Source organism: Sus scrofa, chromosome 1, assembly GCF_054392235.1.
Source record: "Sus scrofa isolate SSC_HxYL_T2T_F1_AM1 chromosome 1, Sscrofa_HxYL_maternal_Yorkshire_Landrace_v2.0, whole genome shotgun sequence".
NCBI classification, from domain to species: Eukaryota; Metazoa; Chordata; class Mammalia; order Artiodactyla; family Suidae; genus Sus; species Sus scrofa.
In genome coordinates, this window is record NC_139383.1 from 176,523,890 (window position 1) to 176,543,968 (window position 20,079).

At 46.3% G+C, this 20,079-nt stretch overlaps 1 protein-coding gene across 16 annotated transcripts in view; it reads left to right on the top strand.

Annotated features, from left to right (window-relative positions):
* MAP2K5 (mitogen-activated protein kinase kinase 5) overlaps positions 1–19,838 on the top strand; it is a 275,073-nt gene extending 255,235 nt beyond the window's left edge. For all 16 annotated transcript variants that reach the window (XM_084978867.1, XM_021100443.2, XM_084978876.1 and 13 more), the window contains one exon: positions 19,354–19,838. In XM_084978867.1, the coding sequence (XP_084834993.1) occupies positions 19,354–19,477 (124 nt within the window). In that variant the 3' untranslated portion in view covers positions 19,478–19,838. The remainder of the gene's footprint in view (positions 1–19,353) is intronic.
* Positions 19,839–20,079: the final 241 nt, after the last annotated feature.

Sequence of the window (20,079 nt, forward strand, 5' to 3'; positions counted from 1 at the left end):
GAAGGCAGCAAGCCTTCTCTTCACCACCTTCACTGAGTGAGCTACTCCAGATAGGGAAATTATTCAGATAGCTGAGGCTTCTTCCTTATAGGGCCAAACCTTCGAAAAAAGATTACAGGTAGGGGGTCTAAATGTATTATACACTTCCCTATCCTCTCAAATGAATTGTGTGTATCAGGATTTGGCTTTTTAGAAAATTGTCTTTAGACCATCACTGTGAACAGTCCACTTGCTGCGTTCTGCTGTCCTAGTGTCTCCTGACACTAACCTTTGGAGGGCCATTTGTTCCTGCACTGGTTGACCCCAGTCTGGTTTTTTGGTTTTGCTTTTATTGTGTAGTGCTGCTAGTAGATGTCACTTAGTACCCCTGCCCTCCGTCCTCTTTCTAACAGCCCTCCCCTCTTCCTCTTCTATTTAGCTGTTTATTTTGTGTGTGCTTTAGAGTGGAAAACCAGATACTAAGTGTGTTAGCGTTAGTCTAAAATACAAGAAAATAAACTTGAATAATGGCTTGAGGGACTAGCTAAAAGTAAAGTGTTCAAATTTTAGTTTAACTTTCAGATTCTTGGTGTTCGGGGAGTCAAATTTACAGTGACCTGTAGTCCATAAAGCGCCTCTAGACTTGAAAACAGCCATTTGACCCAGTAAGAAATAGACTGCTTGATAATATTACGTATTAATGCTCAAGTTTGAAACAATATAGCCACTTTGATCTTGAACCCATAATTAGGGTAGACTTCAAATTATTGAAATTTTGTTATTTTTTTCTGAGGCAGCCAAATAAGCCATGAGTGTGCCATGGGATGCCCTTAGACTCTAAAAACTAGATTTGGAGCCAGATACACAGAAGCTTCCCAGTACATTCGTGTTAGATTTGATTGAAGACTTCTTGTAAACTGGAACATAACTACCAGAAGAAGCAACCCTGTAACTAAATAAGTTTGGCCTCCTTAACATGAAAATAGACTTTGATTTCCATAAGGCTCTGCAGGGAAAGCCCTAGCCAGCATATTTGTAACCAGATAAAGTGTGCTCCTTTAGCCATTCATCCTGTGCACCTCCAGCACAACCAATGACAGCGCCTCAAAACACAGGCCATACCACTTACCACTACAGAACGTGCATCTGAGGCTTCTGTACATTTAATTTTCCTCAACATTACATTGCAAACCACAGTAAATCAATAACAGAATAGTTAAGTACCACAGGTTCTTTGTGTTTTGTTTTAGAAAGTACTGCTCAAGGCTAAAAGTGGGTTCTATCGATGATGTCTCTTTCCTGCTGGGACATAAAATGATCAGAATTTTCAAGTGGTCTGCTTCCTTTTTGTGGATTTCCTTTAGGGGGGAAAAAAAAAGGAAAGGGCAGGGGTTTTTTGTTTTTGTTTTTGTTTTTTTTTTTTTGCCTTTTGTCTTTTTAAGGGCCCCACCCATGGCGTATGGAGGTTCCCAAGCTAGGGGTCTAATTGGAGCTGCAGCTGCCGGCCTACGCCACAGCCACGGTGACTCAGGATCCTAGCTGTGTCTGCAACCTACACCACAGCTCATGGCAAAGCCGGATCCTTAACCCACTGAGCAAGGCCAGGAATGGAACCCGCAACCTCATGGTTCCTACTCGGATTCGTTTCCACTGTGCCACAGCAGGAATTCCAGGAAGGGGAAGTTTCAAATGGAAAATGGTTGCTGATAGCAGAAACTCTGGAGTAATTGGTAATTTTTAATCCTGTACTTTATAGACTAGGCCTAGTGGCTTTGACTTGTTATGCTTTTATTTAGATTTTCCAAAGGGCCTGCCCAAGCCAGTTCCCTGAGCTACCCACACTCATCCTAACAGTAACTCTTTCCACGTAATTTAGTAAGGTTCAGATAATTGGGGCATCATACCTGGAAACAGTGTTTAAAAAAAAAAAAAAAAAGATGATGCCTCAGTTAAAGTTATTTATGCAAAAGTTTGAGATCTGGTGTCTTTGGCAGTTTTTCCTCTATGTTTTGGTTTTTCTTTTTTCTTTTTTTTGTTTCAATGAATTTTATTACATTTGTAGTTGTACAACAATCATCACAACCAAATTTTATAGCATTTCCATCCCAACCCCCCAGCACATCTCCCCAGCCCCCAACCTGTCTCCTTTAGACACCATAAGTTTTTCAAAGTCTGTGAGTCAGTATCTGTTCTGCAAAGAAGTTCATGGTGTCCTTTTTTTTGATTCCACATGTAAGTAATAGCATATGATATTGGTGTCTCACTGTCTGACTGACTTCACTTAGCATGATAATTTTTAGGCCCATCCATGTTGCTGCAAATGCCTTTCTTTCTTTCCTTTTAATGGCTGAGTAATATTCTATTGTGTATATGTACCACATCTTCTTTATCCACTCCTCTCTGGTTGGACATTTAGGTTGTTTCCATGTTTTGGCTATTGTATATAGTGCTGCAATGAACATTGGAGTACCTGTGTCTTCGCAAGTCGTGGTTTTCTCTACATAGATGCCCAGGAGTGGGATTGCTGGATCAAATGGTAGTTCTATTTTTAGTTTTCCGAGGAATCTCCACCCTGTTTTCCAGAGTGGTTGCACCAGTTTACAATCCCACCAACAGTGTACTAGGGTTCCTTTTTCTCCACACTCTCTCCAGCACTTATTGTTTGTAGACTTTTTGATGATGGCCATTCTGGCTGGTGTAAGGTGGTACCTCAGAGAGGTTTTGATTTGCATTTCTCTAATAATGAGTGATGTTGAACATCTTTTCATGTGTTTTCTGGCCATCTGTATGTCTTCTTTGGAGAATTGTCTGTTTAGATCTGCCCATTTTTTGATGGGGTTGTTTATTTTTTTGGTATTGAGCTGTAGAAGGTGTTTATAAATTTTGGAGATTAATCCCTTGTCAGTTGCTTCATTTGCAAATATTCTCTCCCATTCTGTGGGTTGTCTTTTGGTTTTGTTTAGGGTTTCCTTTGCTGTGCAGAAACTTTAATAAAGTCCCATTTGTTTGTTTTTGTTTTTATCATCATTACTCCAGGAGGTAGATTTGAGAAGATATTTCTGTGGTTTATGTCGAAGAGTGTTTGGCCTGTTTTCCTCTAATAAGAGTTTTATAGTGTCTGGTCTTGTATTTAGGTCTTTAATCCATTTTGAGTTTATTTTTGTGTATGGTGTTAGGAAGTGTTCTAATTTCATTCTTTCACGTGTGGCTGCCCAGTTTTCCCAGCAGCACTTATTGAAGGGGCTGTCTTTTCTCCATTGTATATTCTTGCCTCCTTTGTCATAGATTAGTTGACTACAGGTGTGTGGGTTTAATTCTGGGCTTCCTATCCTGTTTCACTGATCTATATTTCTGTCTTTGTGTGAGTACCATACAGTTTTGATGACTAGTATAGTCTGAAGTCTGGGAGCCTGACTCGGACTCCATTTTTTTTTTTTTCTCAGGATAGCTTTGGCTATTCTGGGTCTTTCATGCTTCCAAACAAACTCTAAGATATTTTGTTCTAGTTCTGTGAAAAATGTCCTTGGTGATTTGACAGGGATTGCATTGAATCTGTAGATTGCCTTGGGTAGTATAGTCATTTTGATAATGTTGACTCTTCCAGTCCAAGAGCATGGTATGTCTTTCCATCTGTTTGTGTCATCTCTGATTTCTTTCATCAGTGTCTTAGAGTTTTCAGAGTAGAGGTCTTTTGTCTCTTTAGGTAGGTTTATTCCTAAGTATTTTATTCTTTTGGATGCGATGGTAAATGGGATTCTTTCCCTAATTTCTCTTTGGTAGTATATAGAAATATAGTTGATTTCTGTGTATTAATTTTATATCCTGTGACTTTGCCAAATTCATGGATGAGCTCTAACAGTTTTCTGGTAGCATCTTTAGGATTTTCTAGGTATAGTGTCATGTCATCTGCAGATAGTGATAGTTTTACCTCTTCCTTTTCAATATGGATTCCTTTTATTTCTTTTTCTTCTCTGATTGCCATGGCTAGGACTTCCAAAACTATGTTGACTGGTAGTGGGGAGAGAGGACATCCTTGTCTTATTCCTGATCTCATGGGAATTCTTTCAGCTTTTCACCATTGAGAATGATGCTAGCTCTGGGATTGTCATATGTGGCCTTTATTATGTTGAGATATGTTCCCTCTATGCCCACTTTCTGAAGGGTTTTTATCAGAGATGGGTGTTGGATTTTATCAAAGGCTTTTTCTGCGTCTATTGAGAGGATCGTATGGTTTTTATTCTTCCGTTTGTTAATGTGGTGTATCACACTGATGGATTTGTGGATATTGAAGAATCCTTGCATCCCTGGGATAAATCCCACTTGATCATGCTGTACAGTCCTTTTAATGTATTGTTGGAATCGGTTTGCTAGTACTTTGTTGAGGATTTTTGCATCGATGTTCATCAATGAAATTGGCCTACAATTTTCTTTTTTTTTAAAATAGATATACAAAATTATTTTGTTTTATTTTATTTTATTTTATTTGGTCTTTTTGCCATTTCTTGGGCCGCTCCCATGGCATATGGAGGTTCCCAGGCTAGGGATCTAATCGGAGTTGCAGCCACTGGCCTACGCCAGAGCCACAGCAACTTGGGATCTGAGCCGCGTCTGCAACCTACACCAGCTCATGGCAACGCTGGATCCTTAACCCACTGAGCAAGGCCAGGGATCGAACCCGCAACCTCATGGTTCTGGTTGGATATGTTAACCACTGAGCCATGACGGGAACTCCCAATTTTCTTTTTTCTTTTCTTTTTTTTTTTTTTTTTTTTGTGGTATCTTTATCTGGTTTTGGTATCAGGGTGACGGTGGCCTCATAGAATGAGTTTGGGAGTGTTCCTTCCTCTGCAACTTTTTGGAAAATTTTCAGAAGGCTAGGTGTTAGCTCTTCTCTAAGTGTTTACTAGAATTCGCCTGTAAAGCCATCCTCTGTGTTTTTTTGTTGATTTGATAGCATCAAAAAATGTGCACTTTAGCTTCAGTATGTGTGTGAATTGTTGTTTCCCCTGAAGATCCTAGAGAAACTGTTACTATGATGGATTTTTAAAAGGTAGCAGCCTTTACTTAATTGGATACTTGTAAAATAAGATGAGACAATGAATATGAAGTGTCTTGAAAAGTTAAAAGTGTAATAAGAGGGTTTAAAACCCATGACTTCTCTGCCAGGGTGATTATTTCTCAGTGCTCGTTGGCACCTCCCTGTCACCACCATTATCACCCTTCCCACTGCTTCCACCATCCATCTCTCTCCCCTCTCTTTCTCTCTTTCTCTCTCCCCTCTCTCTCTCTTCCTCCCTCTCCCTTTCTCTTTCCCTCTCTGCTGATGAGTCATTTTTCTGCATTTTCAACTATGTTGGCCTCATTCATGTGGTGTGCCCATTATTTTAAATTTTTGCTAGATTTGTGGTTATATATCCTTTTTTTCATTCCTAATGATGTTTGCTTGTGTCCACTCTACCAGTTTTGTCAGTGGGTAGTCTACTGATCTTTTTAAAGAACCCATATTTTATTGGTTTATTTCTTTGATATCATTCTAATTCCTTTGTGTTCATTATTATTTGCTCTTTTATGTTTGCTTTGGATTTACTTTTTGCTCTATTTATAATGTATTGAATTGGACACTTAGCTCATAAATTTCCAATCTGTTTTTCTTAATTTATCCATATAAAGCTATATATTGCATTTTAAGTATTACTTTAGCTGCATCCCACAAATATTTATATGTAGTGTTTTCATTGTCACTCAATTCTAAGTAATTTCCAACTTCCATTAGGATTTCTTTTTTGACCCATGGATTCTCTAGAAGTATTTTTTCTTTGCAAGTAGTTAGAGGTGTTTCATCATCCTGTGATTGTTGTCTAATTTTCATGCACCATGGTCAGAGAATATGGTTAGGATAACATCAGATCTTTGTTATTGTTTGAGAAATCCATAATATACTGTTGAATTTTTTTCAGTTTTCTCTCTTTGCTTGAAAGGAATGTGACTCTCTAATTGTTGAATGCAATGTCCTATTTACATCCTTAGGGTCAGACTTGTTAATTGCGTTAGTTAAATATTTTGTGGCCTTACTAATTTTTTCTACATGCTTTATCTGTCAATTATTGAGAGAACTGTGTTAAAAATCTCCCACTATTAGTGTGGCTTTGTTTCTCCTGGCAATTTTCTCAGTATATGCTTTAAGGCAGTGATGGTGAGTGCCTATGTCAAAATGTTATATCTTCATTAAAAAATTTTTTATCTTTATGTAATGACTCTAATATATTTTGTTTTAAATTTTTATTTTTGTCTAATATTAATATAGCTATGCTATCTTCTTTTGGTTAGTATCTGTCTGCTATGTTTTCCTGTCCCCTTTGTTTTCATCATTTCTATATTCTTTTGTTTTGAATGAATCTCTACATTTTGCTATTGATGTTTTTAATTTTATCTAAGACTTTTAATTGATTAGTTTAATCATTTGTATTTATTGCTTACTAAGATACTTGAATTTCTTTTCTACTATACTGTCTGTCCTATTTTGCACTTTTTCTCTACAATACTTTTTGTTTTGCCTTTTGTCTCTTTAGGGATGCACTCGCGGCATATGGAGGTTCCCGGCTAGGGGTCAGATCGAACCTACAGCCACAATACTAGATCTGAGCCATGTCTGCGACCTACACCACAGCTCACAGCAGTGCCAGATCCTTAACTCACTGAGCGAGGCCAGGGATCAAACCTGCAACCTCATTGTTCCTGGTTGGATTCATTTCTGCTCCGCCACAACAGGAATGCCTCTACAGTACATTTTGACTCTTTCTTCACCCTGTTGGATTAATTTTTTCTTCCCTTTTATTCTTGCCATTGGTTTAGAAATTATATCCTATGTTTAGTGCCATTGCACATCCTTAAGTTTCTAACTTAATTTAGCAAAGCCTAAGGTTAATCACCAAATATAACCCCCTTCCAGACAATACTCAGCCTTAGAGTCAATCTCTCACCTTTATACCAGGTAGAATTGGCTTTAGCTGCATATGATTAAAACAGACAGCAGCTCAAGTAAGACAGCAGGGTATTCCCCACACATATAAAGGAAGGCAGGAATTAGGGTGCCCAGATGAGTTGGCAGCTTCTTCCATCTTTCCAGCCAAGGGGCATTTGAGCTCCAGCCAACAGAAATAAGGAAAAGCAGTAGAAACACCCCTTTGAAGGTTGGCACACATGGAATTGACCAAAATTAGCTGCAAGAGAGGCTGGACATGCAGCTACCCTGCTGGGTGATATTGCTTCTTATTAAAATCAGGATTCGGGTGTTCCCTGTCATGGCACAGCAGAAGCAAATCCAACTAGGAACCATGAGGTTGCGGGTTTGATCCCTGGCCTTGCTCAGTGGGTTAAAGATCTGGCGTTGCCATGAGCTGTGGTGTAGGTCGCAGATGCGGCTCAAATCTGATGTTGCTGTGGCTGTGGTGTAGGCTGGTAACTGTAGCTCTGATTGGACCCCTAGCCTGGGAACCTCCATATGCCACAAGTGTGGCCCTAAAAAAGCAAAAGCAAAAAAAAAAAAGAAAGAAAAATCAGGATTTATATCACTAAGGAGGAAGGGGGGATGGATATTGAGCTAGCAGCCTCTTCCACAACCTCTCCCCCCTTAAGGACCCTAAGAGGTTGTTTGTTTGCTTGTTTGTTTTATGGCCGCATCTGCGGTGTATGAAAGTTCTTGGGCCAGGGATCAAATCTGAACCACACCTGCAACCCATGCCACAGATTTGGCAATGCCAGATCCTTTAACCCACTGTGCCAGGCCAGGAATTGAACCCACCCCTCAACAGTGACTTGAGCCACTGCAGTCAGATTCTTAACCCACTATACCAGGACAGGAACTCCAAGGACCCTAGGAGTTTCTGATCAGTCCAGTCCTCTTTCATGTCATCACAGCCCAGGATTTCATTGTCATCTAATTTTAGATCTTAATGATTAATCATTACTCTTTTCATTTTATGTAATCAGTGTGTGTTGAGACTTTTCCATGTTTACCAGTTATGTGTTCCTCACTCTTGTTGCATCCTACTTCCTCTTGCTGAGGTTTCTAATCCTTTAGAAAGTACATTAAGAATTCTGTCAGTGAGGAGTTCCTGCTATGGCACAATGGGTTAAGGATCCAACTGCAGCAGCTCAGGTCACTGAGGAGGCTCCAGTTCCATCCCCAGCCTGGCTCAGTAGGTTAAGGATACAGTGTTGCTGCAGCCGTGCATAGGTTGCAGCTGCTGCTCTGATTCACTCCCTGGCCCAGGAACTTCCATATGCCACAGGCGCAGCCCCACCCCCGAAAAAAAAGTTCTGTCAGCAAGGGTAAAACTGAGTTTCTGTTCTAGGATTGTCTTCACTTTGCCCCAACTCTTGATAGTTAATTAAATTGGGTTTAGGAGTTCCCAACCCAATTTAGGAGTTCCCGTGTTAACGAACACGACTAGTATCCATGAGGATGCGCGTTCAATCCTTGGCCTTGCTCAGTGGGTTAAGGATCTGGTGTTGCCATGAGGTGTAGGCTGCCAGCTACAGTTCTGATTGGACCCCCTAGCCTGGGAGCCTCCACATGCTGCGAGTGCTGCCCTAAAAAGACAAAAAGACAATAAATAAATAAATAAATAAATAAATAAGGTTTAGAAGTTCAGGTTGGAGTTCCCTTGTGACACGGTGGACATGATCACTGCAGTGGCTTAGCTCACTACTGTGGTGCAGTTTTGACCCCTGGCCCAGGAATCTCCACGGGGCAGGGCCCCTCCCCCACCAAAAAAGAAATTTAGGTTGACAGTTTTTCCCAGGGCCTTGATGGTAGTCTGTTGTCCACTGGCTTCTATGCTTGCTGGTGAGCATCTGCTGGCCGCCCAGTCACTGCCGTTTGTGAGCAATTGCTTTTCACATCTGGTTGCTTTTAACATCTCTGTTCCTTGTATTCTGCAGTTTTCCTACAATTTGCCTAGGTATCAGATTCATTATACTTATTCAACGTGGAGCTCTTTGTGATTTTTGAATCCAAAAATTTATATCTGAATCTTATATCAGTCCTCAAAATTTTCAGCTGTTGTCTCTGGATATTGCCCCTACCCCTCTGTGTTAGATTTCTTCTCATTCTTTCCTCCTTTTCTTTTTCACATAAATTAAAAAAAAAATTTTTTTTTCTTTGTTTATCTCTTGCTACTAGTTAGAACTCTGAGAAATTTTCTCAGATCATTCTTCCAGGTTACTAAGTCTCTCCTCAGCTATATTCAACCTGCCATCTGGCTCATCTAAGGAGAGTTTCTTTTGTTTCTTCCAGTCACTATGTGTGTTATTTCTTAAGTTGTTTGACTCTTTTTCAAATCTCTCTGTTCTCTTTTTCATACTATCTTATTCTTAGTGTTTCAACTTCTTCTTTTATGTCTTCAGTCTTTTCAAGTATCCATCATTTTACACTTACATTTTCTTTCCAATTACTTTCCTGTCTTCTCAGTTCTGAGAGCTCTAATCTTCCTGTGTGTTGTGTCTGCTGACTCTTATCCATGGAGAATTGTTTCCTCACATGTTTCAGAACTTTTATTGTACGCTCATAATGGATGGGGCTTATTGCTCTGGAAATGATTGAATTCCGGAAGTATTGCCCCAGAATTATTTTTCTTCTTTCCTTTTTTTTTTTTTTTTGTTTATTTTTTGGGCTGCACCCACAGCATGTGGAAGTTAACAGGTAACCCTAACCCTAACCCTAACCCTGCCATTGTGACCTAAGCCACATAAACCTCCCATGATGACTTTTGTGTGCTTCTGAGGGACACCCCAAATATCAATATTGATGTTACCCTAGTTTATGAGCCTTGCATTCTCAGACCACAGCAGTGGTACAGTGGGCCTCAAGGTACATGAGGCTCAGCCTGCTTTGTGTATTCTCGGTTGACCCACTCAGACCCACCTTACACAGTGTCATCTTTGCTGGTGGGCACATTTTTTTCTGGCTCACCCCTTCTGCAGTCCCAGCTTTGTTCTGGGTCCCAGGCCAGCTCCACAGGTGGACTTTGTCTCCTGTTCTTCACACTTTCCAGCCCTATGTTGCTGGAACTAAGAGCCTCCCTTAGGGACCCTAGACCTCCACTCAGACACTCACATTTCAGGTTTTCAGTTTGCTCTTCATTTTTGGCACCTGCAGATTTCCTTCTTCTTATGAGCTCGTCTACTAGGCTTTTTTAAAAAATGTTCCATTTTATCTGGCACAGCTAGAAATTTGTAGAAGGAGGGCTTTTAGGCTGTCTTAATCTCTCACCATCTCTTCATTCACTCATTATCAGAATCATTCATTCTCTTTTGTTCAGCAAACTTACTGAGCACCCAGTGTGGGTCTCATTGTCTCTTCCCTCCCCTTCCACACACCCACATGCCCACATATATGTCCACACACAGCCAGGGTCTGAGAGTTTAAACAGGAAATCTCTAGAGGTAAGAAAAAAAGAGGAAAAATTCCATCCTCCTGAGCACCGTGCCTTTAAATCTCCACCACTACATGGCTGTTATACCCAGACACCAACCTTGAACATCCAGGTGCCCGAAAGTGGCACCCACATTCACTGCTTAGACTTGCTACAGATTCAGCCTCTGACAGGAGTCCTCAGCACTGTTGGAGCAAGGCCCCCACTCACTGTCTGGCACCCTCAGATTCTGACTTCTCTGGGTATCCACTCAATCCAAGGCTGTCTAGGGTGCCAGCATGCTCCCTGCTATTCCTCCCACCCCGAGTCCCATCTGAGTTCCCTACAGGGCAGCCACCATAGCCCCCCTAAGATGAGCCAAGAGGCACCATCCTGCCACTCGCATGAGTCAGCTTCCTCCAACACAGACTCATGAGTACTGGCTTCCCCCCGTGTTTACCCCCTTGCCGTGGCCCTCTGAAATCATCCTCTGCCCCCTCCCCTCACCACACTGTTCTGGTCTCGTACCCAGTCAGCACTCATCTTAGAATGACTCACGGAGACCTCGGGAAACATCTTCCTCCCTCGATGGGCCATTTCCTGACCAATTACTCTATAGGACACATAGACCTGTTCAGATGAAAGGTGAAGAGCTCCTTGACCCACCTAGATGCCTGTGTACAGTCTAGGATGGCTAGAGGTAAGCAATTTGCTGCTAATAATTGAATATTTGGGAAGAAACATCTATTTCTGTAGCAATTGTGAAGAATAAACTCAAGAGGTTGATTGAAATGGCATGTCACAACTGCAAACCATTTCTGAAGTCTTTACAAGAAAATGAAGGACTGGAAGGAACCCCCATCCCCCCAGCCATGGAAAAGCTTTAGGAATCAGAGGCTGAGAAATCACATTCTCAGAACAAACACCTTGCCTCAGAAAGCTCTGTGGCTGGGGCATTGGCCCGGGTAAGCTAGGTGAGATTCCACACTAGCTAACAGGCAAGGCTCACACTCTCATCTTACTGTCGCCAACCTCCCCCCCACCCATGCATTCTACACCCAGGGAAATTACCTCCTGCATGCTGCCCAGCTTGTATCTGTGAAGCCCTGTCTGCAGACAGGCACTCCCTCAACCCACTCCCAAGGCAGACAGCAAGGGCATTTGGTGGAGGTGAGGAGACCAGCCAGCAGCCTCCCCATGTTCAAAACCAGTTGAGAAATAAGACTCAGGAAAATGACTGAAAGGAAGCATCACCTTCTCTAAATCTGAGCTGAGGGCTGTACTTAACATGGGTACTTACTTGCTGACTCTCAGTCCAGGGCTCCTGTTCTTACCCCACACGGAGACAGATGCCAAGGATTGCCCTGCGATGCCTCTGCTTCTTCTTGCTCGACTGATGGAGTAGGGGGTTCCTCTGCAGTCTAATCCTGGCCACCCTCTTCCCTGACTCCCCTTGTCCATAGCCCAGGCACCCCAGCCTGGAAGGAAGAATAGACCCCAGGAACAATCAGGACTTCATATCTCATGTAATTAATGTTATAAAGGCTGCCCACTGCCCCACTGCTTGTCAGCAAGTCTTGGACATCTGTGCATTTTTCCATAAATTATTTAACTTCTCTGATCTGAAGTTATCTTTGGGATAGGTAGTTTTGAAACTTTAGCAATGGAATGCTTTTTATTATGTAAAATTAATGCAGGATCTCAATATTTATATTGGGAAGAAAGTGGTGCTTTTTTAGCATGAATATGTTAGTATATACATTGTAGACACTTCTTTGTAAAGGCATCCAAGGGATTCTCTTGAAGGGTATAAAAGTCTGAGAGCCAAGATCATAGGTGACGGTTACAGTCTAACATCTGCATCAGCACCCCACTTATCTCTGATACTGTGTCAGGAGCCCTGTATTGAGGAAATCCTGAGTCAGTTACCTTCTCAGCTTGGACATCACTTAAATCCTCATAGAAAGTTAAAAAAAGGAATCACAGAAAAGCTTTATTTCAGAGTTTAGTTGCCAACAGTAACTAACAGCTGTTACAGTACATCCATAAGTCAAATAAGAGAGACTCAAAGCTTGCAGGAGCTGATGTCACTGGAAACTCAGAGCAGGCTTGACCCCTGGCTGGTCACTGCGCACCGGGCCACCAAACGCATGTGCTTCCTGGGCTCAGTGCACCAGCTCTAGTGGGATGCTCACAGTTTCATACCTACACACAATGTGAGTGGACATCACAGCCTCAAACTCTTTCAAATGCCCGGTGCACCACTGCCGCTTTCCTAAGTGTCAACCCACATATGAGCAGTTCAGCGATATGCACAGATCTAACAAGCAGACTGACTGTCCTAAGAACTGCAGGAAATCAGTTAACATCGTGATGCTAGGTAACACACTGCCGGTAGGCAGGATAACATTTGGATTTGAACATAGTTGAGTGTTAATGTTATTTTTAATTAGTTTTCTTAATGCAAATATAGCTTAAGATATGTCCCTGATTAGAATCAAACATCTGTGGAAGCCCCAACAGATTTGGGGCCCTGATGGTTTTCTGAGGTCGCATCCAATCCTACCACACCTCCATTATTGCTGAGAAAGGACTGAAGTGTTAGCCCTGCTGCCGCCAGGGCTGGAATCCTAAAGGGACATGTGGAGAGCCTTCAAGTTAGGCTGCAGACCCAGCAAGGGAAGGTGAAGTAATGGACAGTGCGTTGACCTTGGAGCCCTCAGGCCTCTCACATCACCTCTTGCAGGACTAGCCCTGCAACTTGCCTAAGCACCTGTTGGACTGTACTTGTTTTGAACTTGGCTGGGGTGTAACTGGGCTGGACTTTCTTGCTAGAACTGATTCTTGGGTCCTTGGTGGGAGACAAGGTGCCTGGAGCTTGACCTGAGGGAGGGGAGTCCTGTGGTCCACAGAGGCCCCCCAGGGGTCTAGAACAGCCTCAGCATGTGGAGCCTTCTCCCCAGACCTGCCGCCCAGACTGAAGCAGTGTAACTTACCCATCAATCCAACTAACTTTTCTTGGTGGTTCAGATGTGATTAGCCCTGCCCTGCCCTCCAGTGGCTTTCAGTTTCGTGCTAGGGCTCAAGTGACCATGATACACAGCAGAACAGGTGTGTGCTCTTATTCTGGGAGAGGTGGACCTGTCGGGAGGAGACGTGAAGAAATGTCCCACAGAGTAGATCAGAGAACCAGGGAAGCTCAGGTTATGTAGCTGGGTGAGGTGGACCACCCAGTGGTCTGTCTGCAGGGTGGATGCCGCCATCCTCTGGCTCTGCCCGGATGAGGAAGAGCAGCAGAGTGGCTGAGAGCTTGGGCTCTGGAGACAGCACCACATTGAAGCACTGTGGTCTTGCACAGATTGCTTAATCTCTCTGTGCTTTAGCTTTCTCATAAAATGGGCATAATACTTAATAGAGTTGCTGAATATTAAATAAATTACTTGATTAGGGAGTTCCCATCGTGGCTCAGTGGTTAACGAATCCGACTAGGAACCATGAGGTTGCGGGTTCGGTCCCTGCCCTTGCTCAGTGGGTTAACGATCTGGCGTTGCCGTGAGCTGTGGTGTAGGTTGCAGACGCGGCTCGAATCCCGCGTTGCTGTGGCTGTGGTGTAGGCCGGTGGCTACAGCTCCGATTCGACCCCTAGCCTGGGAACCTCCATATGCCGTGGGAGCGGCCCAAGAAATAGCAAAAAGAAAAAAAAGTAAAAAATAAAATAAATTACATGATTAGAAGTGCCTGACAGCACAGCTTTGAGCAGGGAGGACATAGCATGCCTTTTTGCCACATTAATTTCAGTTTGTCAGTTAAAAATTACTAGCTGAAATTCCCATCATGGCTCAGCGGAAACGAATCCGACTAGGAACCATGAGGTTGTGGGTTCGATCCCTGACCTCGCTCAGTGGGTTAAGGATCTGGCATTGCCGTGAGCTGTGGTGTAGGTTGCAGACGTGGCTCGGATCCCACGTTGCTGTGGCTGTGGTGTAGGCTGGCGGCTACAGCTCTGACTAGACCCCTAGCCTGGGAACCTCCATATGCCACGGGTGCGGCCCTAAAAAGATAAAAAAAAAAAAATTACTAGTTAAGGGAGTTCCCTGGTGGCTTAGTGGGTTAAAGATCTAGCATTGTCACTGCTATGGCTCTGGTTTGTTCCCTGCCCTGGGAACTTCTGCATGCCTCAGGCATGGCCAATAAATAAATAAATACCTATTTCATTTTAATTCCTAGTTAAAAATAACCTACCATATATGCTTTTTTAAAAATGGGAATTTAAAACTCAAGGTGCCCAACCTCAGTGAGTACAATACTGTGGTGTCCTCATGGCAGAACACTGTGCCAGGCATAGAACTTAACTCTGCCACTGTCCAGCTGTGTGACCTTGTCCCAGGTCACATTTGTTGGCATTTTGGTTTCCTTGTCTATAAACAGGGGCACTGGGTGGATTCAAAGCCATTTAAGGCAGCCAGGGTCTGGCACACAGCAAGGGCTCAGTGCATAGATGCAGACAGAGAGGACAGGTGGGTCACACCAGCAAGGCCTTAAATGACTCACTTGTATGACGTTCTTTGGGAAGCTAAAAGAGAGAAAAAAGTGAGGTGACTCTAAATAGGTAAATTCCTATTTGGGAAGAAACTTGAAGCCCAGCTAAGGGCAGAGTGAGGTGTCAGTGAATGACTGCTGGGAGTCCAAACCCAGCAGCCTCAGGCCACGCTTTACCACCACAGCAGGCTCGGTGCCTCCGCTTGCTGTCACAGTGCAAGCACACAGACCCCTGCCCCCTTTGAAAGAAGCATACAGTGCTGCCCACATGGGGAGCATCCTGCTGTCATCCTGATGTCAGGAAGGCAACTCACCACGTTGTCAGGGGTGGGCAAAAATTTAGAACTGTCGTGGAACTAAAACTCTAGTGAAGCATTAGACACTGATGCCCAGGTGAGGAGAGTGTACCGAACACTCCAGATCCTCTTCATGAGTTACTGCACAGGCACCAGTTGCCCCTCTGCCCCGTGGTCGGGGGTCTGCGCCCGGGAACGAGCCAGCTTTGGTTGTTGTTGACTCATCTCTCCCACTCACTCTCCCCCATGTCCCACTTTTGGACCCATCCTGCCTCTTGCAGACCCATCCTTTTCCCATCATTATGACTCCATCTTGTGTGGCGAAGTTTGTGGACCATTATACTTCAACCCTCGCCAGTTTAATTGTAGCGATTGGCCCTGAGAGAATGGGAAATGGAGTGGCTCCCACTGCCTGGTGATGAGGCCAGTGAGATCATTCAGCAGCTCCGGCCAGCATGCGCCTCACCAGTAACCGCCAACACGCTCTCTGTGGGGCAGGCAGAGGCCTCGGTGTCTGGGGCAGTCACCTCTGGTGGAGAATGCACTAAACGAGCTCAGGTGGCTGTCCTGGCTCCATGGAGCTGGGCCACGCTGCACTCCTGCCAGTCCTTGTAGCCTGAGGGGGCTGAGGGATCTTGTCCACTCGGGATCCCTCTGCCTCTGACCCAAGCACAGAGGAGGGGCTGGTGGCAGGGGCTGCAGCCCTCTCTGAGCTGCACAGAGACCCTAAGAAGGGCCTGTGAGCTCAGCTCTGTAGTTGCAGGTGCAGGAGAGCACGTGGCCCTGAGCATGGCATTTGGAGTTGAGACCCATGTTTTTGATCCAGCCCCTCACTTGCATGACTTCAAGCGGGTCTCTGAGCATCTGTTTCCTCATCTACAACGTGGCTGTGTGTGCTTCCACCGTGAGCATGAGGATCCAGTGGGAAAATCAGGACAAAGCCAGGGCCTGGCACACAGCACTCAATCTATGATGCTGGGCTTAGTATTACCTGGCGTGCAGTTTCCAGACATCTTCAGGCATCTTGGCTGTGCCGGCATCTGTTCAGGCCTGTTTGGAGCTGCCTAGGAACTCAGGCACCTCAGGGTGGCTGAGTGATCTCCATGCTTTTCCCAGAATTGTTCATCGGATTTTATTAGTTTGCTCATTAAATTAATGAGAAGTACCTGCTTCATGCAGAGCCCAGGACTGGAGGCGTGTCCACTGTCCTCTAGGGACTAAAGGGAGCACACGCCCTGTCTGTGTCACAGGGGATGTGGTCCAGCCCTGAGAATGTTCCATAGTACAAAGCAGGAGCCTCAGTACTTAACTAGTCACGTCCGCTCCCCAGGCCTCAGTTTCCTTTTCTATAAAATGGGGTGATGGTACACTTCCCCTGCTTCCCATCTAGGGCTGATGCGAGGGGGGGAAGTCAAGTAAGAGTGACCTGCCACCCTGACAAAACACTCTCCCAGGGTTCCCAGGGGTGCTGCTTACAGAGGTCAAGACCTGCAGTCTCAGTCACCTTCTGGCCAGGCGGGCCTGTATCCCATGGCAGAAATGAGGCTGGGGAAATTGCAATCTGGATGTTGGTTCTCCTGCCTCTGCCTACCCAGATCAGCCCAGGGAAAGCCCCAGGCAGTGGGTTTGGGTCACAGAGACTTGTGATCCAGGCCCACTCTGGGAACCCAGGCAGGTCAACCGTGAGCCTGTGAGCTCCATTTCCTCATCCGCGTGGTGGAGACTCTCGTGTCCACCAATATGACTTAGTGCCTCCACCCCAGACCGTGAGGTACACCTGGACCTGTAGGCAGAGATACTGCCAGGCTGGCCTGTCATGGCCCCCAGAGTCTCCATTACCATCCCACTCTGTTTTCCTTTGTACAACTTTCCGTGTTTTCACCACGTACTGGCTTTCCCGTCATGTCCAGTCACATGGTAGACCAGGCAGCCTTCAGCTCCCAAGTTCACCTGTCACAGCCCAGGATGCCTAGAGAGGCTGGAGTCTCCCCTCCATGTCTGTCTCTGTCTCGCCTCTCCTCCTCCCTCTGTGATTCCCCTTCTCATCCTCCACAAGCCCATCAGCGGTGGCTAGGGGCTGTCTTTCCTGCGCCAGGGTGGTGTAAGCCTCAGGGGTACACAGGAGATGGGAGTCACCTCTCAGCCAGGGAGGGCAGGAAAGGGCAGGTCTCCAGCAGGGCGGTGGATGCCAACCCTCTCTTCCTCCACCTCTGGGGCACCTGGGCGAAATGCTCCCTGCAATGCGGCCATCGGCCTTCCTGTAACTGGAGGCACGCCTCCACTCTCCCCTCTTGCAGTTCCGCTCTGCTTGTTCCTGAACAGATGATAACAGAGACGGAGCATATGGCCCCCAAAGTCACCGGGCATTCTGGGAAAGTGACACTGTGCTACCCCAGGCTTGAGGGGAGGGGCCCATGGGCTCCTGAGCACAGCTTCTCCCTTTGTTCTTCAGAAGGGCGCAAGGTCGCCTCCTGAAAAGGAAATGTTTGCCTCTGGGTACTGATTCAGGAAGGCACACGTAAGGTGGGACTGTATAGATGAGGGTGGGTGGGGGAGGGGCAGAAAATATTAAAGCCAAGGTGAAGTCCCTCGTGGGCCTCTCCGCCTAAGCCCCCATTCTTGTGCTGCCTGCAGGACACCCACCCAACCTGACCTCCAGCTCCCCTCCCCAGCGGCAGCCTGCACCAGGGCCTGCTTCCCTGGGGCCCCTGCAGGTGTATTGAGAGCCAAGGGCAGATCACAGGAGGCGCCCAGCTGGGCTCCAGGGCTGGCTCTACTGTGGCCTCAGGGAGTCCCTGCCCTGGGATGGGTGCCTTTCACCCTTTGCATCCTCTAAGCTGTTTCCTCCACCGGCCCTGCACCTTTTGTTTTTGTCTTGTTTTTATTTCTTTAGGTCCGTACCTACAGCATATGAAAGTTCCTAGGCTAGGGGTTGATCAGAGCTGGAACTGCTAGTGTACAGCTCAGCCACAGCAACACCAGGTCCTTAAGCCACTGAGCAAGGCCAGGGATCGAACCCGCGTCCTCATGGATATTGGTCGGATTTGTTGCCTCTGAGCTAGACCCATGCGGGATGCTCCTGGGGCTGGTCTTCTTGCCTGAACTGAGAGAAGCAGGTAAGGGACACAGTGTCAGCCCAGGGTGAGGAAACCTGGATGTTTTTCCCGCCTGACCCTGAGACATCTCAGGTCTGACCAAGCAGCTCCTTCCCCTCCCCAGCCTGGTCCTTGACTGCTCCCACTGACCCTGGGGTCTGGACACCCTGTGCACGCCCCGGGCCCAATCCCTCCTGGCCACATGATAAGCTCAGTGCAGGACAGCTGGGAGCTTTGAGCAGGTTGCAGGGGCTGGTTGTGCATTCCTTAGCAGAGAAGCACCTTGGACCTATGGCCAGAGTGAGCCAGTGGCTGCCCTGCCTTTTTCCTGGCCTTTCCTGGGAACTCCCAGGAAACCCCATTGTGAGCAGGAGTCTTTTCTCTTCAGGACAGCAGGGGAGGTGCCCCACTAAATATAACCTGGCCTGCTAGTGGGCTAAGTAGGTTAGAGCCTGAGAAATCCATACGGAGGCTGCATCACCCCTCCAGAGTCCTGCCGTCCAGCCCCCACTTCTCAGCAGGACCAGCACATCCTTCCTCACCTGACACGTTGGCCTTCCCTACACTCATGGATTGTCACTTGTTCACAGGAAAGCTTGAGACAAAGAAGGCAGCTGAAGGGATTGGTGTAGCCTCTAATGAACTGATTCTCTGGTTTCTGGGCAGCAAGTGGACTAGAACACTGGCAACTCAGGTGCCAAGCCTTGCCGGCGAGCTGTTGAATTGATGCTGGGCTGAGGAAGGGCCTGGCAGTGTGGAGTTAAGACAGGGTCACATCCCAGGGGACCGTTCAGCCTGGTTAGAGTTTAGGAGAAGGGAGCTGAGCACCAGGCAGATTGTGAGGTGTGCAGTGAGTGCTCCAGACCAGCCTGCTCTGCTTTAGGCCTCAGTCATCGAGACTGTGAAATGGGGCTGAAGCTGCCCTCACCTCACAGGGCTGTTGGGGAGGGCTGAGAACAGGCCTTGGAAAGTATGGTGACATGCAGAGTCTGGGGAATGCCTGTTGCAGCTTCCTCCTCTTCCCCACAGGGCCACCCATTCATCATGCAGTTCAATGACGGAAATTCCACCGTGGTGTCCATGTGGGTGTGCAGGGCGCTGGAGGAGAGGCGGAGCCAGCAGGGGCCCCCCTGAGACTGCAGCAGGATGCTGAAAGCCCAGGACTTGTCACCAAGGGGAAGATCCACCTCGTGCCCTTCTCCGTTTGCTGTCTGCACCAGAAGAGCTTTGCTGGACCCAGGCCTCTCTGCTCTCACCTTCAACTCTGCTGCAGACGACCTTGCCTAGGGAGCCCTCGAGGGCAGCTAGCCCCTGCCGGAGCAAGCCCTCTCCCCCACCTCAGGTCCAGAGAGGCCTGACTGGCAGGGTGGGTAGAGGGGTTGGGGCATTGAGAAGCGAGGCCCCTGTGCCCTTGTCCCTCTGCCTTTTTCCCAGTCTTCTTTGTAAAGGATCAGGCTCCGTCAGCGACACTGATGGGAATAAAAATATTACTGCTTTGTGACCACCTCCCCGCATGAGGGTTGTGCTCTGGAGAGAGTTCATTGCCCAATCAGGGCTGGGAGTGGGGCGGAGGACCTAGTTTGGCAGGGATGTGTGTGGCAGTGCCAGCCCCCTGTGCCCAGGCTGCCCCTCCTCGGGCCCCTGCAAGTCTTAGGAGTGCTGCTTGCAGTTCTTTGGTGAGGCCTGCAGCCTGGCCCACTTGACAGATGAAAAACTGAGGCACGGAGATCTTGCTGAGTCGTCCTGTGCAAGGAG